Raw genomic sequence first — 26318 nt, 5'->3', positions numbered from 1 at the left:
GTTCATTTTGGTTCGCTTGTCCCCAGCCCACGTTTCTTCTTCCCATTTCTATCTTCCTCCTTGCATTTAGTTTCCGGAAAAGCCGTTAGTGCAACTGTCTTGTCACAACATACAACCTGCATGTTGGTGGGTAGAGTTTATTATGTCAAGGTGAGTATGTAATATGTAATTCTTTCATTGTCTTTGCGGTGTGTGGAGTTGGAGTTCCTTGTCAATACACGTTGGGAGGTGCACTACCACACCTTGGGAGGGGATACCCAAGAATGGTGTGATCAACCCATGGACGCTGGAAATGAGGCATATCATCCAACCCAACCCGTTTAATAATGACAATAATGTCCGTCGGTGGACCCCAAAAGGGTCTACTTCAACCAATTCTTTTGTTGCATGCACATTCTTGCATATTGTATACTCTCCTCATCACTTGATAATGTTGATTGTCATTGGCCACCTGTGTGATCTCAGTGTCAATGCAAGACTGAGATGACACACACAGCTCCCGACAGCAAGCCACCTTTAGTGTGAGCTGCCTCCATGAAAGAAATTAGGTTAATATCATGTGTCATTATACACCATGTATCAGATATTAAACTGATAAGAACAGATACTACACTTGATCATAGCCAAAACACCAAGAAAGTTATGAATTGACAGGTGTGCCTGCATCCCATCTTATATGCCACAACCCACATGCCTCCTCGAGTGGGATATGTCTATCCACTTCCGTCTCTCTTCTAAGACATTGGCTATCTCGAAATTAATTTGTTGACAGGGTTTCCTCTTCAGCTTTTGCTTCCAGAGACATCTGTTGTTTAAGGTTTTTCATCACTATAAGTTTCGACAAATTTGGCATTATCACAAAAGAATGCTTCTAATTTAGCATGTCTTATGTGAACCCAAAATTGAGATATGAAATTCTTATCCATTTAGCCCTTGCTGCAAGCACTGAAGTGGCCATCTTAGGTTTATTTGCATATTGAGCAATGCTTGTGTGGCCATGGAAATCATTCAGTTTTCTACTCAATTACTTACTGCTATCTGTTCTTGCCTGTTGCTTCCTGCGGATTATAAAACCAGCATAAGCGCCAAGCATCTTGGCACTTGCATGGATTTGAGACATGAAGAAGTATGCGAAGGCATCTTGTTATTCATCAAGTTGCACAGCACGTTCAAAAATCTTCTTTCCCAGTTCTAAGTGTCCCCATTTTTTACAAGCACCCAAAATTGTACGGCATATAACAAGGTCAGGACTGCACTGCAGTCTCCTGATCAATGTTGTAGCCTTCTCTAATTGACCTGTTCGGCCAAGAACGTCTATCATGCAGCTGTGATGTTCAAATCTTGGTGCAAGACCATACCCCTTAATCATCCACTCATAGTAATGCTCACTCTTATTCACTAGGCCCAGATGACTGCATGCAGTTAGAAGAATGACAAAAGTAACTGAATCAGGTTTTAGACCCTTGCATAGCAACAAGTCAAACGTATGGACTACATTGTCAACTTCTCCAAGCTGAGCATATCCAGCAATAAGTGAATTCCAGGCAATTATATCATGAGCTGGAAGATTCTTCAACAATTGCTGGGCTTCAGCAAGGGATCCACACTTGGCATACATATCAACCAAAGTATTTCTGATAACATCTGTGCCAAGTAAATTCTTTCTTTCAATTTCAGAATGTATTTCTTGACCCATGTCCAGAGCTCCTATAGCACCACATGCTTTCAACGTAGAAATGTATGTGACAGAATTAGGGGAGAGACCCTGAAGCTTCATTTCTTTGATACACTTCAATGCTTCTCCCCCATCTCCAAGCTCAGCATATCCTGTGATAAGTGTGTTCCATAAAACTACATCTCGAGATATAAGTGCATCAAAAACATGGCGCGATCTTGACATCAAGCCAAATTTAGCATACATTTCAATCAAGCAACTGGCAATAAAGAGGTTTTCGTTTTGCAGCCCCTTCCTTTCCACCTCAGCATGTATTTCACAACCTTTCTCTGTGGCTTGTATGCTACTACAAGCTTTCAGCGTAGAAACTACAGTGGTATAGTCAGGACTAACACCTTCAAGCTGCATCTGTTCAAAGCTTACGAGTGCTTCCTCACCATGTTCAGATTCCACATATCCCGTGATTAACGCATTCCAGGAGTTCACGTCTTGGACATGCAGCTTATTGAACACTTGTTGTGCTTCTAAAAGTGAGCCACACTCTGCATACAGATTAACTAGGCTGCATGCAACATCTTTTCCCAGTAAACCCTTTCTTTCTATGTCAGCATGAATTTCCCGACCTTTTTGTATGTTATGTAAGCTTCCACAAGCTTTCAAACAGGACAGAAAAGTTACCATGTCTGGGAGGACATCCTCTAAATGCATCTGATCAAAATATGTGAGGGCTTTCTCATTGAGTCCGTATCTTGTGAATCCCAAGATTAATACATTCCAAAACACAACATCATGAGATGAAAACTGATCAAACACAGCTTGTGCTATCTCCGTGCATCCACAATTGGTATACATATCAACCAAACTGCTGCCAATTGTGAGGTCTCCATGTAGCAGTCTACTTATTTCAATTGCAGCATGAATTTGTTGCCCCTTCCGTAGAGCTGCTACAGCTCCACATGCTCCTAGGATGTTAACAATTGTGATCTCATCTGGACAGATACCTTCCAGTTGCATTTGCTCACAACAGTTGAGTCCAGATTGCCCATCATCCCGTGCAACATATCCTCCAATTAAGGCATTCCATGAGATTATGTCATGGACAAGAAGTCTGTCAAACACATCTCGAGCTTTTCTAACAAATCCACATTTGGCATACATGTCAATCAAAGAGTTACCAATGGAAATGTTCCCCTCGAAAAGACCTTTCCGTTCAATTTCAGCATGCACATCTTGGCCAATATTGATGGCATGCATGCTGCCGCAAGCTTTCAATGCACAAATAAAAGTGATATCATCTGGAGCGACATATTCTAGTAGCATTTTATCTAGATACTTCAGCACTTCTTCTCCATGGCCTTGTTCAGCATACCCTGCCAGTAATGTATTCCATGAGATGATATCTCGGCTGTGAAGCTTGTCAAATATTTCCTGTGCTTTGGAAAGACAACCACATCTGACATATGCATCCACCAAGGAGTTGCCAATAGAAATATCGGTTTGCAACCAACCCTTTTTTTCAATCTCCGAATGTATATCAATGATCTTTTCGATAGCTCCCATACGTCCACATGCTTTCAAAATGCAAAGAAATGTGTTGGCATCTGCATGCACGCCCTCATATTGCATATGTTCAAAATACATTAGTGCTGTTTCACTTTGCCCATCACTAACAAAGCCATGGATTAATGAAGTCCAAGAAACTGAATCTCTAAGCCGAAGTTTCTCAAACATTTGCACAGCTTCTCCAAGCAAGCCACATTTTGCATACATATGAATTAAGGCACTTCCAATAATAGCATTACTCTCTTCTAAACCTCTCTGTTGAATTTCTGAGTGCATTTGTTGGCCTTTCACTGCATCCCCTGTGCTTCCACAAGCTTTCAAGCCGTGAACCATGGTGAAAGCATTTGGATGGACATCTTGAAGCTTCATGTCTTCAAACAATTTGAGTGCTTCTTCATTGTGCCCATGTCGTACATATCCTGATATTAAGGCAGTCCAGGAGACTACATCCCGGATACATCGCTGCTTATCAAATACATGGCGCCCGTCTATAAGCCACCCATTCTTTGCATACATGTCAACCAGTGCGCCTCCAACATAAATGTTCATTTGGAGTGAACCCCACAATTCAACCTCAGTGTGTATTTTCTGACCCCTGCTTGCGGCTCCACTGCTACCACAAGCCTTTAATATGCAAACAAACGTTATAGAATTTGGGAGGATACCTTCTACATGCATCTCTTCAAAGTAATCCAGTGCTTCCTCAGCACAACCAGTGTCAACACATCCTGTTAACAATGCATTCCATGTGACCACATTCCTGACTGGAAGATTATCAAACACTTCTTGAGCCAGAACAAGAAAGCCGCATTTGGAATACAAGTCAACGAGTGCAGTCCCGATAAAAACATCATCTTGGAAGGTATGGATTCTGCAAATCTCAGCGTATATATTAAGGCCCCTGTTAAGATCCCTGTTCGCAGCACACGATTTGAGGAGAGACACAAAGTCATAGCTAGAGCTGGGATGCATAGAATTATGGAGGGGATGAGGGGAGGCATACTGATGATGAGGTTTCAGGAATCTAAATGCACCTTTCCTGCAAGAATTGGCACCGGGATGGAGACAAGGTAGGATCAAGACAGGGGCAGGCAAGGGCCTCCTCGTTGTGCTCACTGCTACCCATCCGCTACTGTGCATCTCCGCCGGAATCCTGCGACATTTCCCCGGGAAACTCCGCCTCAGATTGTGTCGCCCAGTCGCCGGCAAACGTGTAGTGTGTGTGTCCACGTACGCATTAATCATCCAAATTTACAAACATGCCCCTAAAGTTTTACAGAAACCCTAAAACTAACCCCCCCCCCCCACAACTCACTAATTCTCAAAATAATTTCAATCTAAGTTTAAACTTTAAACACCCACCTGTTAATCGGCTTTCATGATATTGCTAGTTTGTTTCAGTTTTCGACTTCATCTACATTGGTTCTCTGTTTCGCTTGCGATTTTGTAGTTACATATATTAGATGTACCGATGTCGAATAGTGAAAGCCAAACGAAGCATCCATTTTATTATGAAATACTCAACATGAAACAAATAGAGGCAGCCCAATCAGTCCTTGTCACTATAATGACTCTCTCTAATCTTGATCTAGCCATGGTATTAGAAATGGATGCTCGGCCTATATAGAATTACTACCCATGCAAAGAGTATATAATTATATCACCAAAAGTGAAGGATATGCCAGATCAAATATTGTCAAAATAGGTTAGATGCAGCTCAAAATAACCATGAAAGGCTGCATAAACATCTTCAACACAATCTTATTGCAAGACTTGACCCAACCGTTGTTTAACCCAATCTGGTGATGGTATTTTACCCATAAAAAGTTTGAAAATGACCTCAACACATCTTTACTATCTACGTTCACCTCTTCACTAAAGACCGGTCTCCTCACACAATCTTGCAATAAAGCATTGGCCATACATCCCAAATGATTTCATTGTTGCTCATCCTTGGGTATAAGGTCTGTTGGCATTAAGTCCACCTAATGTACCATGTGCTCTAAAGGGATCCCACCAACTTGAGTTCCACCTTACGATGCATCTGCTTGAACTGCCAAATAAATACAATACCCCCATTTGAACTTTGCTCACGTCTGTAGGCTACATGCCACTCCATGGCATTTAGTTTTCACATACATAGTTAGCTCCTGTGCTCGAAATATAACAATAAAAAAATCACATGTTGGAAAATTGTAATGTTCATCGTGTGCACACAAAATGATAACCACTAACTACAAAATTCAAAAAAGAGGGACAGCTATCAGATGTAGCAAGCCATACGTTCACGTACAGAGAATTTCTTGTTAACTTCTGAAATGGTAGTATGTTTCAGGTTGAAGGAAACAAATTCAGCGAATAAGGTAACAATGCATTTTTCTCAATTTAAGCAAAACCAGAGGTATTGGAATGTATGACTGATGAGATTTGTCTTACACCATGTAGTAGCAAAGATAATGATGTCTACTCATGTATTTATTGAAAGGCAATCAAAAAAATGACAGGGATATGCATCCATATAATGAGATTGAATGAGAAATGAATCCATCTTATCGAATTTCCAGAGATTGAATGAGCTTCTTCTTCAAATCACTAGGAATCGTCAGATAGATGGCAACCCATCAAGCACGTCCAATTTCAAATGAAACGATTATTAAACTCAATGTCTGGTTTCGTTCCTTCCAATTGTATGGTGTGCTTTAAGTTCTCAATGCTCTCTCACAAATCATTGCTGGAGAAGGAGCGTCCCAGACCTGAACTTGCTTTCTTAATGCTTCATTTTCTTGGATACATTCAGTAGAATTTTGATGGGTGAGTGTCACTCTTAACATGGCTCTTTCAGGACCAGCCAGAGTATCATAAAGATCTTGCCATTGTGGTTCCCAATCCCCAGTAGGGTTGCAGAGCTCTATGTCGTCAACATTACCAGGCCAACTCCAACCCCTATCAAGGCCTTCTAGAATAGACTTTGCTGCGGCACCACTACTCACAGGGTGACAAGGCCTGCACTTGGCTCCGTTCAGATGCCCCCGGTTGAACATGGAAGCTACAGGTACACCTCGCCGCCCGGGGGGCCATCCATATTTCCGCCGGCTCAGAATACAGAATGGAAAATCATGTAGCTTGTATGGCACCTCCCTAATTCTCAATTGTTGCTTGAAAGACGATTCAGAGTTGAGACCCTTGGCACCATGTGCATGAATAAGTGGGAGAAGGGACAGCCTGGATAATGCAACTTCACTCATCTGCCAGTTGCCTACGCCCAGTCTGTCATTTAATCCTCCAAACTGAGAACCTACAGGAACAGTATATGCTTTCTCGTCCATTTCATCTAATGGTGGAAGATACCCATTCCAGTATCCATCAAGACGTGTTCTAATTACCCACTTATATTCAAATTTATGTTGCAGTTGATACTCACTGATCATGTGTGCACATCCCTCAACAAGGTTGAAATATTGTAATAATCCCTGTGAACGTCATAGAAAGGCAATTAGGAATATGCGATTTTCAATTAAAAGGAATCACTGAGCTTTGAATTTCAATTACAATGAAACATCATTCTTTATATGATGTGCAATACATGAACATGTACATGTACCTGTACTATTGAAAAGAAACTGTGTATGACTTATATCTAACCAAGAACTATGAATTAAAAAGAGCCCCAAACACTTCTGTGATTTTCAGCATGTTGAGATAACAAGTGGTCTGTGGAAACAGTTTCAGAGGTCAACAGTAATAATCCTAAAATTCGGCCAGCATTATGACTGATGTGAAAGGTTCTGAAGTGATTGTGAATGGACAAAGAATCCAGGTTATGATCATGTTGCAGGTTTTTCCCCGTTCTTTGTAAAGCATCTTACAGAGATATGATTGTTCTTATTTATTTATTTAAGCATAAGAGATATCCCTATTACTGTAAAGAAGCATACAAGGAAGAAACCCCGAGGTTGGATGTTATGTGCCTAGCTCTTTGCCTTGTGTATCACCATCAGATGTCAAAAGTGAACCATTAAGTATTTTACAAAAAATGCTACATTTGATGACTAGACTGACTATAAACTCCACACAATGTGAATAACCAAGAGGGACTATAATGCCACTGTAAAATTGTCACTGTTGGAGAGAAGACAACTTACAGTTCTTCAGGAATTACTGAACACATTGTTTGAGCTCATGTAGCTTTTATATCTAATTTTTAATGTAGTGGTACTGTCATCCCATTCTTCTGCTATAGCTTCCAAAATCATGGTCCAGGTCGGAGAGGGTTTCTCTTTCACAGATGTGGAAGGCACATAAAAGACATTGCACAAGGTTACAAGTGTCACACTAGAGTAATGATTTTTTCAGGTGTGGCATTGTGAACTTTGAAGTAACATGTATGAAATATATGAGCACAAAATTGAATACATTGCATGTCCTCCGAAGACATTGCACAAGGTTAAAAATGCCACAATAGGGTACTGATTTTGACAGATGTGACATTGCAACCTTTGAAGCAACAGATATGAAATATATGAGCACAAAAATGAATATGTTGCATGTCCTCCAATTATGTTAAGAGTTGCAGAACAAATTGTAATTGCTAAGAAGGTAGTGGTATGTTGTCACAATGGGAAAACATATGACCTATTAGTATCCCTCCATGATAATGGCAAAAGGAAATTTGCCATTAGAAATGCGAAATGGTCCACTTCAACAATGCAGCTTCAACATGTTTACTACCATCACCATCTCTCTTGAAACAAAGTTTTGGCTTTTGAAAGAAACGCAGAATGCCATCTTGAAATAAATTGTGTTTCTAAACCTCCAGTGTTCTATTTTAAAAAAATGGTCATCCTGTTTTTGTTCATGTGCAGTGTGTATTCTCAATAGAGCTCTGATCAAGGCAATTAAAGATGAGATACCATAATAAATTTTCTGTGGATTTAAAGCTTGGGTGCCAAATTTCAAAAGATTGGTTTCTCTTATTTTAATTCGTGTTCACATTCTAGATTAACAACAGAAGATGTTAATTAACGTTCCAAAAGACGAATTTTATTGGATGCTGGTCTACAAGCAACGCAGACAGGTTGTGGAATTTAATAAGGAAACGAGAGGTCACTGTTAGCAAGGATGCTACTTATGAACACTTCATCAAACAAGATGAAAAAAGGTCAAGTGCCTTTGAATTTCTTTCGTTTGGAAATCATACTGTTGTTATTAGTAAGCATTTTTTAACTAAAGAAGATTCTGATGTTATTACTCCTCCATCTCTGCCTTAAGTTGTGCAAATACTAAAGTCATGCTTTGACCAGAGTGTATGAGTTCTGCATTAAAAGATTCAGAACTTGAAGTTCGCGATATTCTAAATGAAGGCAAATTATCTCAAAGCAAAGGAATCATTGATTATGAATGTAATTAATCTCACTCTAAGAAGAGTCATCTTGAATAGAGGAGGTCTTGAGATTGCCACAGTAGAAGAAGGCAATGGAGGCTGAAATATCTTGCATGCCATCAATAATACTTGGGAATGTGTAAAATGGATATCCAAGTTTAAGTAAGTCCAAAACTGATGGAAGTCTTGACAAATTTAATGCATGATTAGCAATCAGAGCTACACAGAGACAAAAATTGTGGACTATGAAGAAAATTTCTCTACAACTACAAGGTTCAAACAAATCTAATATACCATTACTTGGTGTGCTCAAACAGGGTGGCAGATTTTTCTCATGGATGCGAACACTGCTTCCTTAAATGGAGATCACAATGAAGAGATCGAAAACAAAGCTAATATAGCATCGCTTGGCGTGCTCAAACAGGGTAGCAGATTTTTCTCATGAATGCGAAGACTGCTTCCCTAAATGGAGATCATGATGAAGACATCAAAGTTGAGCAATCTCCAGATTTTATTGAGTAAATTAAATAAAGACAAGGTACCCAGGCTCAAGGAAACGTTGCATGGACTAAAGTGAGCTCCTAGAGCTTGGTAATTTAAATTTCATAATTTGCTTATTTCTAGAGCATACAACCAGACCACAGATTGCATTGAATAACAACTTTCTTCTCAATTTGCGATCAATGATCTTGGTCATCTGCATTACTACATAACCATGAAAGTTTGGCCATTCAAAGATTCTAAATTTATTTCACAATATAAGTACTTGAAACAGTTGCTGAAAGACTACAGTATGTAGATTTAAAACATACTTGACTCAACTTTAAGCACGCTGAGTCAGATCTCGATTGTATCTACCTCATAGTAGGCCAGGTGTGAGTTATTCAATTGACATATTGAGTCAATTATCTAGCAATCCTCAAATCTCACTCTGGTGTGAGGCATTGAGGGTGTGGAGATACCTTTCAAACACGCCTGATGATGGTATAACATGCTCTAATGGTAATGAGGTTTATGGTTATTCTGTTTGCTGATTTTGCACAATGTGTGGATGATAGAAGGTCAATTTCAGGATATTGTTCCATGTTTGGTGGTGGAACTATTTCTAGGCTAACCATGAAGCAAATTTTTATATCAACTTTTTCAACAGAATCAAAAGACAGCACATATTTTGTTTATTTCTAAAGCAACGTGGTTAATGCAATTAATGAGACAATCAACTACTTTGACAATAACTATCTGTTCTCATACAAAGTCTATGCATATCAATATCTAATATCACTTTGTGAAAGAACAAGTTAATGCCAACAGAATCAGATCAGAGTGTTGTCCTTCAAAGGAAACCCACCCTTGCTTATATGTTTACCAAGGCTCTAAATGATAAACAACTACAGATCATCTGTCAATAAATTCATAGTGGGTCTTTCTCAAATAGGTTTGAAGTTGGCTATATTAAGCTAGTCAAATCTGTTGCTTTTCTATCTGTGTTTCCAGTTTGTGCAGTGCTGATGTGGCAGCGTTGAGGTGGAAAAGACATAACAAAGAAGGCATGCTATACTTACCTATTTGGAAAGTGCATAGCGATTATTCTCAGCCAAGTCCTTAGCGTATAGGCAGTTTCATTTTATAAGATGTTCTATTAACTTTCTCCAATTATCAAGTCCTAATCTTGTAAATAGGTGATACTTAAAACAGCTCCATGGTAGACACCACAATAACCTAGTTTGGAACATGCCAAAATGGACATTAAGAATTGGGACTGACTGGAAAGTACTTTACATGTCAATCAGTATGAATTGTGAATCTGGACTAGCAAACTTATAATAGTAATCAATCTACTAACAAAGACGGAAAAGAGTAAAAAATGAAAGTTGCATGCAACTGCCCACAAACTTAGTCGACAGTGTTGAATTGCTCAAGAACTCTGAGATTTCGACAAAATACTAGCTTAATCCATGGGCCATGGCATTGGAACGCTTAACTCAAGAACTCCGAGATTAACAATTTTAATATCTGAGACTTCCCGGGGAACACTAGCGTCAAAGACACAATGCAGTAGGGGCAGACAAGGAAAACTTTGGACTGTGGTGAAGATATTTATCCATAAGTCATAAAAAATGGAATGATAAAAAAATTGGCTATCTGGTTAATAGGACATCAGTTGGCGTGTGCAATCCTACAAACATCAACCATAAATAAAGTATTCAAAGAAGAGTACCTGAATGCCATGAGGAGAGTTGCTAGCTGTAAGAATATCTGTATAAGTCCTGGGCTCGGAAATAGTTTCCGGGTTGAAGATGCGAAAATGTACAAGATTTGGAATGTCTTTAAGGATAGAAAGCTTGTAGGAGTCTTTGTCGAAAGGGGCATGCAGAAACACATCTGCATTGGCAAAGCTTTGGAGGAGATATTCCTTCATAGATGGCCCTGTAAGCTCGAATTCTCTGACACCGCCTACAATACAAATCGCGATGCGGCCTGTCGGATTTGCAGCAGAATTTGTTGACTTGGATGGGCTGGCAGAAGAATTCGCAACCTCGGAATTGCGGGGAGGTGATGGGTGGGCTTTTCCTGGTGCTGGTGAGGAGGAGGAGTAGGAGGAGGGTATGGGCGACAATGGCGGTGGTGGAGGTGATGATGATGAATAGGTGGAGGGCAATGGCAAGCTTCTTAATTTGTGAAGGAAAACCCTGATCTGGGGGGAATCTATCTGAGGTACTAAATCGAACTGAACCATGAGGAAGAAGAAGAGCAGGGAGGCTATGAACAAGCATGGGGACAGGCGAGCCAACATAGAGCACCAGCGACGCAATATAGGGGGAGGAGGAGATGGAGAAGGGAATTTGGGATGTGGGAGGGTGGGATGGTGAACGTGGAAGGAAGTGGAGGTGGGGGGAGTATCTCCAACCGCCATAGCCATCTAACTGTGTTAGGGGAGGAGGAGAGATTATGTGTTTTAGAGGGTGAGGCGGGTATGCAGGGATGGATGGTTAGTTGCAGGTGGGAAGATGAGTAAACAGAGTGAGGGAGGGAGAGAGGGAGAAGCCATGGATGGATGGATGGAAGGAAACAGGTAACTCTGTTGCAACGGCAGGGGAGCAGGGGAAGGGGGGGATTTACTCCAGAAGGATGGAACACTCTGTTTCTCTGTGTCTTTTCTTTTCTTTTTTAACTAAATACATACATATATATAATTGCATGCGTGTGTAGACTCTAGAGCCATGGGGGAGATCCAAGATCGATTCTTGACAGGGACTCTAAAAGACAGAGAGAAAAAGGTAGGGAAACGAAAGGAAAGGAAAGGTGTGGGGGTACATTATATGTACATACACACATGATTGATTGATTGATAGTGAACTCTATCTATCTATGTACATATCCTGGTTTTGCCCTTGACAGGGACCTAGGCATATATAGCCCATTTGGTTTGCCCATGTAGAAAGAACTATATATGTGTCATTGTGTATGCGAACATGCACATGCAATGCATGTGTGTTCGACCTTCTAGGTTTACCAATGCTTTCTAGCATGCCCCATGTGTCTTTATGCACAATCAGAAACACACTTGAGCATACGAGCATTTAGGCAAGAGTGTGGAGGGTTTGGTCGCAACCACCAACCCTCTTACCCATCTCCCTATGCTATTATGTTTTGCAGGTCTATGGGAAGTTAGCCCAGCCAAAGCGTGTTTTCAGTTGATTCTACTCCAGAGTCATGTTGAGTGAGGTTACCAAAAGTATAATAGTGTTTGGACAATTGTGCCCATGCTCAATTTCAACAAATCACAATCATGTTGAGTAAGGTCACCAAAAGTAGAGCGGTGTTTACATGTGCCCATGCTCAATTTCAACATTGAAAAGATTGGTATGTGTGTTTGAAACTACACGCTAACTTATAATATAAGTAGGGTACATGTTATCTTTTGATGTAGTTATTTCGAAAAGGAAATAGGTTTGAAAGTAATACCTCATTATTTGTGTATGCTTGCATAATGTGATTATTTCAATCATACACATTTGCAAAAACAAGCTAAAATAAATGGGTTCATTATGCGCTTTGTGATTGTGGTAATGACATCACATTATAGCAATATATAAATCTATCAAGGATTGTTTTCAAAAGTACAACGATTTCAAAGATTTGCACATTAGTAGTAGAGGCGGCAACCTATGTCCATGTCAATTAAATGCTGCTTTCATATTTGTACCACATTATAAACCAACAAAAAACTAACGAGCTCACCACACAATTGAGTCTCTCTCTCTCTCAGACACACGCATGCTTACTTACACATCACATACACTTTGTTGATGGCAATCATGTTTTTTATGTGCTCAATTGAGCAAGGAGGTTACATATATAAATAGTGACTACCCAATTGTCCTATCCCCAACTAAAACCTTGAATATCCCCCCCCCCCCCCCCAAACAATTGTTTCAATCTTCATTGTATTAAATACTACCCTTGTATCCCCCTATTATTCCACACTTCATTGTATAGTCCCTCGTGTAATCAATATCCATAAATGACGTTTCCTATGGCAACAACAGAATTCAGATGGTACATCATATGAGTTGGGTTGTTGGAGCTACCCTTGGATTTGAATTGTATCAATCAAAATCAAGCATCACAGTATCGGAGACTGGCGAATTCTCAGGACGCTCTGCAATTATCTTAGAAACTATGTGATTCTTCGCACTTATTCCTTAATCCTTCGTCATTAATTCCTTATTCCTTGGTCCGCAGTCTGCACATTACTGTCCATCCTTCTCGGAGACAGCTCTCTGGATGAGATCTGCTGCATCCTGCACTGTCGAAATGGAATCGGCACCATTCTCGCTAACATTGATGTTGAATTCCTCTTCCAAGGCCATCACAATCTCCACCTACAAGGTTCACATACATTTTCCGAAAAAGCAAGTAATTATTATGGAAGGCTGCTCTCATGTTTAGGAAGGCAGGCATGTCAATTGCTACAGTGTTCAAACAAGAGCACCAAAATCTATGGTCTTATGGATCAGTTCTAGCCACAATCTATGGTCTATGGAGCCACCTGATCGAGCGAATCCGCACCGAGTTCTTGGAATCTGGACTGAGGATCGATGGTGTCGGTGGGAGTGGCGAGTTGGTTCGCCACAATCTCCACCACTTTCTTCACTGTCTCAGGGGTTGCCGACAGAGCATCAGATGCAGTGGCAGCCTGTGGAAACATGGAAAGCTCATACAAAAAATTAAAATCAACAAGAATGGGTTGATGTGGGATTTGGGGGGTCTTTGTTGTGGTAGCGTTAAGTACCTTGCAAATTGTTATGTTCTGGTTCCTCCTCCTCAGTATTCCCATGGACATAGCAGAAGGACTCTTCACTCCAGAGAAGGTCGAGGGTTTTCCCATTCAAGACCATACCATACCATGCCATGCCATGCCAGACAGAGGAGCAAAGGCAAAAAAACAGTGGAAATAAAGAAAACTCGATCAGACTAATGAAGGACATACGAAGTTAGAGGGAGAGAGAGAGAGAGAGAAGAGAATGAAGAAGACTAGAAGAAGAATACCTTATGTGGTAGAAGTGACAGTGTGTTGGAGGAAGAACTGGGAATGCCAATGCAGGAAGCAAAGCCATCGGTAGCAGACGCAGAAGAAGGAAAAGCAAGAGACAAAGAAAAGGCCATTGGGTATAAAGAAGGGGAGGAGGTGAATGTGACGACGGCTTCTCCTTCTCCTCCTTCTCCTCCTCCTGCTTCCTGCTGCTTCCTTCTTCTTCTTCCTCTTCTTCCTCTTCTTCCTCTTCTTCTTCTTCTTCTTCTTCTTCCTTTCTGTCTGGAGCAGAGATCTTATTTGCTGTTTGTTTTTTATAGTGAATATTTTTGTTCTTTGTGGCCCAATTGCTTCATGCAACCCACACTTTATTTATGATAGTTTTTTGGGGGACTCTTTTTTTGGGTGGTTCGGATGCCTGCCGAGGGTGTCATGTCACAATCACTCTGCATGGATGGATGTCCTCACTCTCGCTCCTCTCTCTCACTCTCAAGTCTCAACAACATGTGATTCATTCTCACACTTATTCGGAACATTAATTTGCACCGAGAGAGAGGCAAGCAGCACCCGAATCATATGAATCCATCCCACAGTATACGTATTGGCCTCTTCTCTCGACTTCACCTTATATATAGCCCATAATGTTTGCTTACAAATTTTGACCCCGATCTCTACCTAAAGAGCGAGATGTTGTATGATGATAATGGCGAGGATTCAAATGATGCCAACTCTGAAGCTGGTGATTATCATTTTCATGATGTGAAAATTTGGCATGCACATATCCAATGCTAGAAATCGTTATTGGAAGGATGGAAACGTGGGACGAGTTATAGTTATCACCATAGTCTTCTAATTTTTGCCTTCGTTTTCATGAGAGTTTGGATTAACTCTTAAGCCTTATAATGGCTATGTTTTGGAAGAATCAAGGGAGTATTGTTAAAAATCTCATGAAATCACATAAAAAATCTCAATCATAGATGCTTTTCTTGCACTTTGTTAGACTCATGTCTCCAAATGGTGTCTCTAAGTGCATGATACCAATCACGAGTCACAAACTTTACCATTTTTTAGGTAATAAATGCTTGAGTATCATACTTTAGAATATAATGTTTGTTCACAACATCAAGCATCACAAGACTACCAATGGTTCATCAAATTGCAACAAATTCTCTCTCCTATCTTTTGGTATGTTGTGAATTATGGTTTGTGCCATCTTATGCCAATGCCTTTTTAGCTTTAGGAGTGTTCTATAGGAAATTCACATGATGCAATCACATTCTAGCTCTTTAAAATCAAATGTGCATACCACCAACATTGGTCTTTGAGGTTGCATCTACCATTCAAACAATCATTCTACAAGAGTTCAAGGATATTCATGGTTCTTACATAATAAGGACACTACAAATTTTCAGAGACTAATTTGCCGCTAGTAAATTTCTCACAGTACGTTATTCTCCCAATCTTGAAGTTAGGCCTCCAAAAAAGGAGATAATAGTACGGATTGTGAGTGTGACACTTCCAAGTTCAACACTATAATAGTCTATGAACAAAATAATGGTGATAATGTACACGAGGAGAAATGTGCACTGCAGGGCCTAAGATGTGCTGATCAGAGAAAATACATTTAAGTAAAGATGGTCTGAGAGCACATGGGTAATGAATTTATCAAGTTTGAACTGGGGCCAAATGGTATAGCCAGTGAAATTGTATAACTGCCAAATAGATCCACATACCATGTGAATATGAGTCCAATACATTTCAAAAGAACAAATGCCAATTTGAATCCACACATATTAGGAGTTCCAATATGCCATTATTCATCACGTTATGCCATTAACAGTTTCTTGATGCTCAAAACCTAGAGCTTAGGGATAACAATAAATTTAAACTACAATTCAAACTTCCATGATCTAAAAACAGCACTCATTACACAATCGTGGCTGATTGAAGACAGCTTAATTGTGATCTATGTGCATAAAACCAAGAAAACCATCATGAATAAATAAGAGCTTTACTCCACATATGCCAAAGATGGTGCATGTTTCCTTTCCCCAGTTAAAGCTGAGACCAACTCAAAGGGCAAACATCTGACAAACCACGAGCGAGGGAATGCCCTCAACAAGGTATTCATTTGACAAAAAAACATCTTCATCAATGATGTATATGGTCTATCTTTAATGAGTGAAGGCAAATATAAAAAGTTACGAAATTCACACCCCTTACAAGAAGGGGAATATACCAAATCATTTTCACAGCATTTTGCAAGAAAATAAACTTCAATCTAATTTCCATTATCAAATGACTCCAGCAGTGCATATACTGGCGAAAATTTACATGCACACCAATTGTAACCCAGCCATCCTGATCAACCAACTTCTCCTTGTTCAAACTTGTGTGCCCTGGAATTAGAGTAAAAAATAAAACCTTAATTACAAATGCAAAGCAAGCTTTGGAAACTTTATTGAACAATATGTGTTCTCAGATATACACCAATCAACATACAAAGAGCAACAAATCCTCGCAAATTTTTGAATGATTTCTACTGTTTCCCAGGAATGTCTTTGAGCATCTCCTCTAGCTCACCAGACTGCCAAATAACACATGGAGATTACAAAGTTTTAGCACTCTTTTTATCAAAATCAAATGTAGGTATCCAAACTTGATCATACTTTACATCTGTAAGAACAGTTATGCTCTATTTATTTAATGTCTAGAAATAGCTTTACCTCATGCATCTTCTTTAAGATATCACAGCCTCCAACAAATTCTCCTTTTATATAAACTTGTGGAAAAGTAGGCCAATTGCTGCATGCCAGTACCATAGGAAAATAACAATTCATGTAAAACTATTGATGCCACAACCGAGAAAACACAGCAATACATTAGAAATATGGCACATATAGCATCATATGAATAGACACAAACAAATATAATTATCGCGACAATCACACACTGACAACAAAGGGCTGCCAGAAAATCACAGAACTGCGTTTCAAGTATTGAAACTACATTAAAAAGGTTAAGTGGCATAGACACAACAGTAAATGGCTAAATGGATGTTGTAGACAAAAAATCTGGTATCAAAATACTGTGCAGTTTCCTCAATGGTAGCTACCAATGGTGCATCTTGATTAGCCAATCCTTATTATCCATCACTCAGTGGATGCTTAGAAAGATTCTCCAAGAGAGTAAATAGACTAGACGCTTCCCGAAGTGTAAGAAAATGGGCACACAAAGTCCATGATATATGTCAATCTAAGAAGCATCAAGCGTTTTTTCCTCTAGTATTATCTATTCAGTTTAAATGAAATATAACATCTCAGAAATCCCTACAGATTTTAAGCCAAAGAAATTGTGAGTATAAATTAGCTGCATGGTCTAATAAAACTGGTCTTTATTGCCTATTGACCTTAAAGGAGTTTTGATGCTTTGTACCTTGGTATCAATGACAAACTAAAGATAAGATAATCTGTTGGCCGATCATTTAGAGGGTGATTTCTTCACATGTACTTGTAGTGATATTCAAGTGATGTCCCTTGATTGGCCCATTTCGACATATCAATGTAGACCTAAAGATAAGACAGTCCGTTATCCGATCATTGAGAAGGTGACTTCTTCACATGTACCTGCGGTGGTGTTCAAGTTAAGTCAAGACCACTACGGAGACAAAGCCTATGGGGTCACATCTGCAACTGGATCACCAGCACTGAAAACTGTCTGCAATTTGGATGGTTCAGTGTCTTAACGATTCCCGCATTACAACCCACAAGTGCCATATTCATCATTGCTTTCATCACAGCTCCTCCTGTAGATATTGATGGTATTCACAAACCCATCTCTGGTTCCTTGCTATACACAAAATCAACCATATGAAACGATAAGGTTGATCATGGGCCACCATCCAAGCACTAATACCTCAAAAAAGGATTTGAATCAGCCTTTCATCACCCAATCACAATTGACAATGAGACTTCTCTTATGAAGAATGATTGAGGGATTAATTGATTAATCCTGGAAGAGAATCCTCAGTGGGTACATAGTAAAAAATCATCTAAAAAGGAAAAAGGATGCTTGAAATTTGAGGTTCAATAAATATGTGTGGTGCATCACTGTACATAGCTTTATTGAATCTATGTAATGATGTACTGTTTCAATAAGCTCTTCCCAGGATCTGTGCCATGAAATCAAGAACATAATCCAAACGCCCACAAAAGATTTCAAATAGGAACGTACATAGCTTTATTGAATCTATGTAATGATATAGTGTTTCAATAAGCTCTTCCCAGGATCTGTGCCATGAAATCAAGAACATAATCCAAACGCCCACACAAGATTTCAAATAGGAACATACATAGCTTTATTGAATCTATGTAATGATATACTGTTTCAATAAGCTCTTCCCAGGATCTGTGCCATTAAATCAAGAACGTAATCCAAAAGCCCACACACAATTTCAAATAGAAACATACATAGCTTTATTGAATCAATGTACTGTTTCAATAAGCTCTTCCCATGATCCACGCCAAGAAATCAAGAACACAATCCAAAATCCCACACAAGATTTCAAATATGAACGTTCATGGCCATACCTAAAACTCTTCATGGCTTGTCGAAGTTCTTGATCCTCCAAGATGTTTCTTGCTGCAAAGGGCACACCTGCAGTATAAAACTCAAATTAATCACCAAAGCATCAGTTTTCAAGTTCTTTTCAAATGATATGCATGATCAATTCCGTAACTTTACAACACAGCTAGATATTATAGAGGTGTCCTGTAAATACCATGCGCTTGCAATATACGCGTAACCATTGCACTAAATCCACATTGTGGGGCATCCGGAACACCCTTCATGTAGAGCAACACTGGATTTTCCTTAACATCCTGAAACACGACAGCAAACATTAACTTTTACTTTCCATAAATTAACACTGTGACCTTTGTTTATAAATACTACTATAGATATGCTTGCACAAGACAAAGAGAAACACATCTATCTATGTTTACGAAAATGCAGTTTCAGTCACATTGGTCATTCTGATTATTACAATGGCTAATTTTTGTCACTTCTACACAAGCAACCAATATTCTGCTATATATTAGCTTTTCATAGGAATTTATCACAAGCAGTATTCAGCTTCTTATCCAGCTTGTATCTGCTACTCCTATTGTAAGCATATTGTCACTAGTTGCCAGTTTTGCAGAGTCTGCACCAACTTCTCTTCTGCATGCATCCTTGTGTGCATCTAGCTGTAAACAGTAGTAGGGTGGAGATCCGAGAGAGAAATCTGCTATATCCTGTTTATCATAATTTCTTCCCATCATATTCCAAATATTGTCATTTACCATTTTATCCTCTCTTTTTTAAATACCATCGTTAGGCAGAATTTCACAACTTGGTTCACCTCTACTTTTAATTCAGAGATGCATGCCTCTGTCCGCTTCTCTTAAGAATTCAAATCAACCAAATTATATTGATCCACATTCGCATTCGTGGAGAAATCCATGGTATTCAAGCACTGCCCTTACACCAACTAAGCAATATACTCTAGAAAACTCATTCTCTTCAGGATTCAAGCACTAAATTCTATACAAAAAGAGGCTTTCATTATGAATACATAGAGTTGGTAATAGCAGGGTACCTTTTCTATCACTTCCTTAACAGAAATAATTTCATCAGGTTTTTTATGAATTGGCTTAAAATCATCATGACTGTCAACTTCTCCATCATTTGTAGAAATCCATCGATGCTGATTCTGATGTTTTCCCAACCCACTAATAATACCTGGAAAAAATGAAACGCTCATTTCACCTGTTTGGAGAAAGAAGAGAGAACACTTGATCTGAAATTTTCTGAAACCTGTGTGGTTGCTCGAACGCCGTAGGGCACCAGTCAAGGCCTTAACAGCAGACTGCATGTTTTTTTGGGGGGGTCTAGTTGCTCCTTCTGATATGGTAGTCTTCTTCGAGAATTTCAGGAAACACAGAGCCCCTGCCCTTGGATTCTTTATAGACCTTCTCAGAGGAGAACAGAGGAATGCTCTGTTTCTATCATTTTATTTCAATGTTTTCTAAACATGTCCGAAGAGCTATCCATGTACATATATATGTATAACAGTATATGTATATGTATACATACTGTATTTTAAACTTGTCTGAAGAGCCATCCATATGTATAACAGTATATGTATATGTATATATTATATAGGGAAAAGTACCAGGATACCCCTGGAAGTTCGTCTATTTACTAGAATGCCCGTGGAAGTTCCAAATTTACCAAACTACCCCTATGTCCAAAAAATTACACTTCATAAAGTAATTATACACTCAAATATTTGGTAAATGGGGCTAGTTTGGGTCCATTTCTTCCATCTTTGGTCAATAGGGCTTGTAGATTTGAGTGTATAAATACTTTATAAAGTGCAAATTTTTGGACATAGGGGTAGTTTGGTAAATTTGGAACTTCCAAGGGCATTCTGGTAAATAGACGAACTTCCAGGGGTATCCTGGTACTTTTCCCTATTATATATGCATATGTTACAACTATTGCAAGAATGCCACTCCCGTGATTGAACCTTTATCTCCACATACGGCGAAGACTCTCAGTGTATTGTGCACCCATCGGTGACCCATGGCCGAAAATTGAACTTCGAAACCTCGACAACCTTTCTATATACTAGCAAACATCATCCCAAGCTAACCCCCCCAGGTTGTCCATTGTTGCATACCTCAATAACAATGCATACATATCCATTAACTATTGCCCAAAGGTAGCTACCCCCTTTGGTTGCCTCGCCTCCATTATCCTTCATCGCATATGCTCACATTACATCGAGATATATGTTTTGAGAATGTGCATTTGATTGATGGAACTTATAGCGTGGTCGGGTCTCAAGTCATACCTCCCATGTTTAAATGATAATCTTGGTTAAGACATATAATTTGATGCTTGGCACGACAGATCTCCCACTATTGGAAGTGTAAAAAGTCTCGACTATTATAAAAAATTTCAGATGAGGGTTAATAGCCTAGGTTAATGAAACCCAATCCTTTGTTCTACTATGTGATAATCATCGTCAACAATAACTCATTATCCTCTTGTACTCTCATTGGTTGTACAACAATGTCCTCTCCAAAGGTGATTAATTTTTTTTCCATAAAAAATATGCTCCATTGGTATTAAAATTAACAATGCCAAAGGCAATCTACAAATTGTACATAATAGTTTCCAGTCAAGTATCTATCATCAAAAAAAGGACCAACTATAAACGATGGCATTTGGCAAGATAAGGCTAATTAATCCATGAAAACAACTCTCAATCTTTTCCAACAACACCTTTGCTACGACAAGATTCCAAAGGTGATTAATTAAACTAGTAATGGTAAATTAACTAGCACATCATCATCAATGTGATACCCCAACTCTTGTGTGAAGCATGAACGACACTTCTAATTTTACACGTGACCACCACGTAACGTAATTCAAGCTTGAGATTGAAGACTTGAATCTAAATCAAAACATGTTTTAACTAAACTATACAATCCAAATCATGTACTCAAATCTAAATCCCAAAATTGAAAAGTGTTATACACACTGCAATCTTGTCGTGGTGTCAATTATTGATGGTTGTGCCGTACAAAATCTTTATGGTTTTCTTCCACTAAGAAGCAAAGAGGCCTTCATTTCACATCTTTCATAAAAAACAATTATCGTTGGATTATCTCTAATTCCGTTGATTTAATTGTAACCTTTTTACATGTTTAGTATTTATCATGTTTTTTCCCAAACCAAAATACCCTCCCATTAGTTTTTAAAAAGTCATAACAGCCCCGAGATACAAAATATTTTTTCCCAACCCGTCTTGTGTAAGATAATGTTTGTCTAATATGATTTAAAATTAATGGTTGGATTTGAATTTGAAGGAACATAACATTACAAGGCTATGCACAAATTGATTGTTTATTTCCTTAAATGCTATGTTTTTGTTATATATCCCCAAATGCCTTTGAGAAAACATTATGAACAAAAGAATTAGAGAAGAGTTCTCGTCCACTCCAATTTAATGAATCCCTTCATTAGAGTCTCAAATCTCGGTTACCATAGAGGTAGGCATAATATCTTCGGAATCTATAATTGCAGAATCATTGAAGAGATTTTTCATCATATTTGTGAATTAGGATGTAGATTGATCCATTGATGTTGAATCATTGCTAGATGTATTAGAATAAAAAATAAAGCACAATATTTAGTACTACAGGGCATGTTCATAGCCATCTAATAAGATAAGCTACAAAATGAATAGTCTTGATGGGATTGATTACATGAAGTCCACACTGTCATGCACACAATATACTGGTTTTAAGTTCATTAGGCTAAATTCTATCATCATGCACACACTATATCGATTCTCAACTGTTATACATACTGATATATTAACTCTCTATTGTGGAACACACAGTATCGCCTATTGTCATAAACATGCCAATCATGATCTAATTCTACTAGGATTGAAACTCTTGGCTCATTTTGTTGAAACTTTTCACTTAAAAAAATAGAAAACGTTGATGTAAAAGAGAGATGGATACAACAAGGCTCTCATTACAAAGCAAAGGAACTTAGAGATTGGAGTATGGCATTACAAGCAGAGACAAGACATAGATGTACATGTTCCCCATAGAGAATCTTAAAGGCCCTTGGGACAATGGGAACATACTTTACAAGCTAGGAGCTCTCTCTGCAGTTCCTTGGATGACAGTAAGGAGGTTGTTGCCAAAAGGATCACTGAGGTGAGACGACAAGTTCTCAATTGGACCTTCTCCTGTCACATAGGCTTGCAAAAAGAAGCCTAGCATGGAGAACATGGCCAATCTTCCATTCTTGATTTCCTTCACCTTCAAAAGGGCAAATTGCTCTGGGTCCTTGGCCAAGCCCAAAGGATCGAATGGGCCACCCGGATGGAGACGGTCAAGTCCCTGTTAAAAATGTCACAAAAAAAAAATCCTTGTTAAGAGAAAAAACCCAGCAATGCAGACTATGCAAATTGATTAAAAACAAGAAAATTAGGAAACAATTGATTTCAAAGAAGTATTAAAAATAACAGAAAACAATCACGCTGTTAAGGAAACAACTTTGATAACGTAGACTATGCCATTTACATAAAGCAAGGAAATTTTTCAACTAAATTGGTAAAGAACACTGGTGAAGGAAGCAAAAATCGCTACCAATTGGTTTGAAGATCGGTAGTATTCAGCACCACCCACTAGCACCACTTCAGCAATCACTGCAACAGCAAGATTGATTGGGATTGTGGCCCCGAAGTACTGAAGCGCTCCACCATCAAGGAGAAGGGCACCAGTCTAATCAAACACCAAACAAAACGATAAAAGGTCTTGAGATGTTAGCTAAAAAAGTAGCAAAAACACAAATAGTAGCTTATTGAAGTCTTGAAATGATAGGAAGATGTGCCATTCATTGCCTAGTCTATAACTTATGTATGTATATACCTTGAACCATACGGCTTCAGGTCCACACGTGGCCCCAAATTTGTTGAAAGCTTCCGGAAGAATAAATCCTGCAGCACCCAACATAGCCCACCTTGCATGAATGAGCTCGTATGCCTGGTACCTGACAAAGGAAAATTGAAATAGAAAAGATGCCATCACATCACTATATGTTGAAACATGTGCATCATATGATGGTCACATCACACCCATTCATATATTGACATGATGATGCTGATCTAAATCACCGATACATCCTACATGCATGTCATTGCGACCTCTATGTACCACATATATGTAAATCACACATGTAAATCGCATTGGAAACCCATTACATGTGAGCTTGTGACTGCAAAGACATTTATTCATATGCTCACAAGATCTGTGATGAGTTGATTCTGAGTGAATGAATCAAAGACAACATGACCCATTATATCTTACCATATCTACCATGCTCTAGCCTGCCTACATTGCTAAAGGTTACAAATGTTACGTTACAACATAAGTAACTATAGACTCGAGATTGATCACTTCTGTTCATTTTTGTTCTGTAACTGAATGTCCAGGATAAGCTTAGAAGATGCATGACTTACTTGTCAAAGTCCTCAGGTTTCTTGCTTAGGCCAAAGGGATCGAAGCCATAGCTGGAAAATAGAAGAAAAAGGTAAGATATATGCATACATACACCATACATCCGTTATCCATAGAAATGCCAGATGTAAACATGTCTATAGGTATGAGATGTTTGGATCCTCATCATATATGCATTTATATGCATGTATGAATGTATTTATGTATGTAAGTGTGTAGGCATGTAAGTACATATATGTCTGTATGTATGTATGTATATATGTATGGTGGTTTTCAGGTCTTACTCTCCGGGGATCTCGCCAATGAGGTATTCAGGTATTTCGGATTTAGCTAGAAGGCCCTCAGGAAGGTAGATTCTGCGATCGGGACCTGTGAATTACAAAAAAAAAAGGGGGAAAGGAATACAAAGACAGTAAGTCAAGAAACAAAGAGAGAGGGCAGAAGAAGAGGAATGAAAGGAGGGTGGGAAGAGACTTAGCGAGGTTTCTTACCATACCACTTGGCGAGCTCCTCATTAGCAGGGGATTTGGGTGCTTTAGGGGCGGGAGCTTTGGCGGGTTTCTTATTGCCAAACAGGGCAACGATCCTTGCAGGGGAGGAAGAGGTTGAAGAGGAAGCAGAAGGAGAAGGAGAAGAAGAAGAAGAAGAAGCTATGGCTTGGCCGAAGATCTCAGGCCGGGCAAGGAGGGAAGAACCTGCAAGGGCGGCCATGGCACACAGAGAAGGGGGGGCTCTACTCTGTTTCTTCTTCACTTCTCGATATGCTGTGAATTGAGTGAGTGAATGTGTGGAAGGGGCTATGTCTGTATGAGGGGTGAAGAGAGAGAGAAGAGAGAGAGAGAGAGAGAGGAATTGGATTGGATTGGGGTTAAGTTGTGCCATGTCATCTGGCATGCCATTGGTGGGCTATCCCTCTCTGCCCAATCCTCTCCAGACATTCTAGATAATCCATACATACATATATGCAATACTAACTTAAGACCATCCATCATGCTCATGTTGTTTCTCTTGTTAGGCTTCCTGGAACAAACAAAAAGGCCCAAAAAAAAAGGATCTATCTCCCCCATAAATCGCCCTCGCCTGCGTAGTAGCACATTCTTCGTTGCTGTCGTCCTGCTTCTGTTCCACGTGGCCCTTGCCCCATCCTTTTCATTGGATCGTCCGCATATCGATCACCTCCGGATTTCCATTCGTGCGTGCGCGTGTCTCTCGCACACATGTGACGGTTTTCAAGTAGTCATGAGAGTGTGTGAGGTTTACCAGATGGACCTGAGTGTGTTGGGGCAAGGGCATATGAAACTATGAGACGGAAAAATAATTTCCGATGGAAATAAGTAAGTTCATTCGCCCTTGCATGCTTGGACCAGCCGCCCTTCTTCCATGAGAAGGAAATCAGGAGGGTTGATGGGTGTAACAACAAGGGTTGGGATTGACCATACTAAATAAATAACAGCTTAATATCTCGATATGAAGTCTATTCCAACACTACGATTTTCTTGTGACAACAAATAGCTTTGGTCGAAATGTACACCATATGATTTTGGAATGTTAATATTGTATAAAAAGATAGGTCCCTAGAAACTTTAGTACCTTCCATATTTTTAACCTCAACACCTTATTAGAACAATTTTATTATAATTAAACAAACATGATGGTGAATTGAGATTCCTAGAAGGGTCCAACACGACTCATACATTGTAGAGTTGCTCTTTTAATGTTCATTATCAAGTATTGTGGAGTTGCCTTCCTCGTGGTGGACTACCCAAGGGATTGGGGGACATTTCCATAGATGGCAAAGACCATGCACATTGACACCAATTAACACACCTATCCACTCCAATTTATGGAAGCCTTGAAGGCATCTTCAATTAATCTAGAATTAACACGTGCATAATCACTACATTTGTCATTAATTAAGAAATATGTTAGTCTTACTTTGCAAAGATAATTGATTACTAAGGAAGAAACAACATATAAGGTTTCTCAATTTTAAAACAATACGGAATAAAAAAATAACATTCATATCACAATTAATTAATGTGGAAAAACTACATTGAGGAATGTGGCTCTAGGTAG

At 39.2% G+C, this 26318-nt stretch overlaps 4 protein-coding genes, 1 non-coding gene and 1 pseudogene across 5 annotated transcripts; all 6 read right to left on the bottom strand.

Moving 5' to 3' along the window:
* Positions 1-406: 406 nt before the first annotated feature.
* On the bottom strand, positions 407-4369 carry LOC147867928 (pentatricopeptide repeat-containing protein At2g33680-like; annotated as a pseudogene).
* LOC147867929 (U2 spliceosomal RNA) lies at positions 447-644 on the bottom strand. The gene has a single exon (XR_015529420.1). It is a non-coding gene; the product is annotated as a U2 spliceosomal RNA (small nuclear RNA).
* A 1228-nt stretch (positions 4370-5597) lies between the features above and the next one.
* LOC147867927 (uncharacterized) lies at positions 5598-11710 on the bottom strand. The gene is made up of 2 exons (XM_087315841.1): positions 10837-11710; positions 5598-6708 (listed from the first exon to the last, which is right to left on the bottom strand). The coding sequence occupies exons 1-2, from the start codon at positions 11536-11538 to the stop codon at positions 5938-5940; spliced, it is 1473 nt and encodes a 490-aa protein (XP_087171967.1). The 5' UTR covers positions 11539-11710; the 3' UTR covers positions 5598-5937.
* A 1347-nt stretch (positions 11711-13057) lies between these two features.
* On the bottom strand, positions 13058-14328 carry LOC147867926 (acyl carrier protein 1, chloroplastic-like). Its single transcript, XM_087339633.1, has 5 exons — positions 14172-14328; positions 13915-13977; positions 13672-13818; positions 13377-13504; positions 13058-13309 (listed from the first exon to the last, which is right to left on the bottom strand). The coding sequence occupies exons 1-5, from the start codon at positions 14286-14288 to the stop codon at positions 13300-13302; spliced, it is 465 nt and encodes a 154-aa protein (XP_087195759.1). The 5' UTR covers positions 14289-14328; the 3' UTR covers positions 13058-13299.
* Positions 14329-16148: 1820 nt separating this feature from the next.
* GRX4 (glutaredoxin 4) lies at positions 16149-20217 on the bottom strand. Its single transcript, XM_087315840.1, has 7 exons — positions 20011-20217; positions 19793-19935; positions 18935-19034; positions 18744-18810; positions 16881-16959; positions 16657-16741; positions 16149-16553 (listed from the first exon to the last, which is right to left on the bottom strand). The coding sequence occupies exons 1-6, from the start codon at positions 20066-20068 to the stop codon at positions 16694-16696; spliced, it is 495 nt and encodes a 164-aa protein (XP_087171966.1). The 5' UTR covers positions 20069-20217; the 3' UTR covers positions 16149-16553; positions 16657-16693.
* Positions 20218-22694: 2477 nt separating this feature from the next.
* LHCB5 (light harvesting complex of photosystem II 5) lies at positions 22695-24995 on the bottom strand. The gene is made up of 6 exons (XM_087315839.1): positions 24734-24995; positions 24527-24611; positions 24245-24295; positions 23655-23775; positions 23373-23507; positions 22695-23123 (listed from the first exon to the last, which is right to left on the bottom strand). The coding sequence occupies exons 1-6, from the start codon at positions 24951-24953 to the stop codon at positions 22866-22868; spliced, it is 870 nt and encodes a 289-aa protein (XP_087171965.1). The 5' UTR covers positions 24954-24995; the 3' UTR covers positions 22695-22865.
* Positions 24996-26318: the final 1323 nt, after the last annotated feature.

The sequence above is a fragment of the Azolla caroliniana genome, unplaced genomic scaffold, assembly GCF_043228905.1.
Source record: "Azolla caroliniana isolate FFs.n. ecotype wild unplaced genomic scaffold, voAzoCaro1.0.p SCAF_2, whole genome shotgun sequence".
In the NCBI taxonomy this organism is placed as follows: Eukaryota; Viridiplantae; Streptophyta; class Polypodiopsida; order Salviniales; family Salviniaceae; genus Azolla; species Azolla caroliniana.
Note: the sequence above shows the minus strand (reverse complement) of the source record. Positions and strands in the feature narration are given on the sequence as shown.

Coding starts and splice junctions, on each gene's coding strand:
- LHCB5 (XM_087315839.1), bottom strand. CDS start 24,953: ATGGCCGCCCTTGCAGGTTCTTCCCTCCTTGCCCGGCCTGAGATCTTC. Junction 24,612..24,733: donor GGAGCTCGCCAAGTGGTATG/GTAAGAAACCTC, acceptor TGTAATTCACAG/GTCCCGATCGCAGAATCTAC. Junction 24,296..24,526: donor ATTGGCGAGATCCCCGGAGA/GTAAGACCTGAA, acceptor TCTATTTTCCAG/CTATGGCTTCGATCCCTTTG.
- LOC147867927 (XM_087315841.1), bottom strand. CDS start 11,538: ATGGCTATGGCGGTTGGAGATACTCCCCCCACCTCCACTTCCTTCCAC. Junction 6,709..10,836: donor ACTCTCCTCATGGCATTCAG/GTACTCTTCTTT, acceptor TGACGTTCACAG/GGATTATTACAATATTTCAA.
- GRX4 (XM_087315840.1), bottom strand. CDS start 20,068: ATGCAGTCTGCTGTTAAGGCCTTGACTGGTGCCCTACGGCGTTCGAGC. Junction 18,811..18,934: donor GCGTATATTGCAAGCGCATG/GTATTTACAGGA, acceptor TTTATACTGCAG/GTGTGCCCTTTGCAGCAAGA. Junction 16,960..18,743: donor CAAGCCATGAAGAGTTTTAG/GTATGGCCATGA, acceptor ACTGGCATGCAG/CAATTGGCCTACTTTTCCAC.
- LOC147867926 (XM_087339633.1), bottom strand. CDS start 14,288: ATGGCCTTTTCTTTGTCTCTTGCTTTTCCTTCTTCTGCGTCTGCTACC. Junction 13,978..14,171: donor TGTCACTTCTACCACATAAG/GTATTCTTCTTC, acceptor TCTGGAGTGAAG/AGTCCTTCTGCTATGTCCAT. Junction 13,505..13,671: donor GTGCGGATTCGCTCGATCAG/GTGGCTCCATAG, acceptor TGAACCTTGTAG/GTGGAGATTGTGATGGCCTT.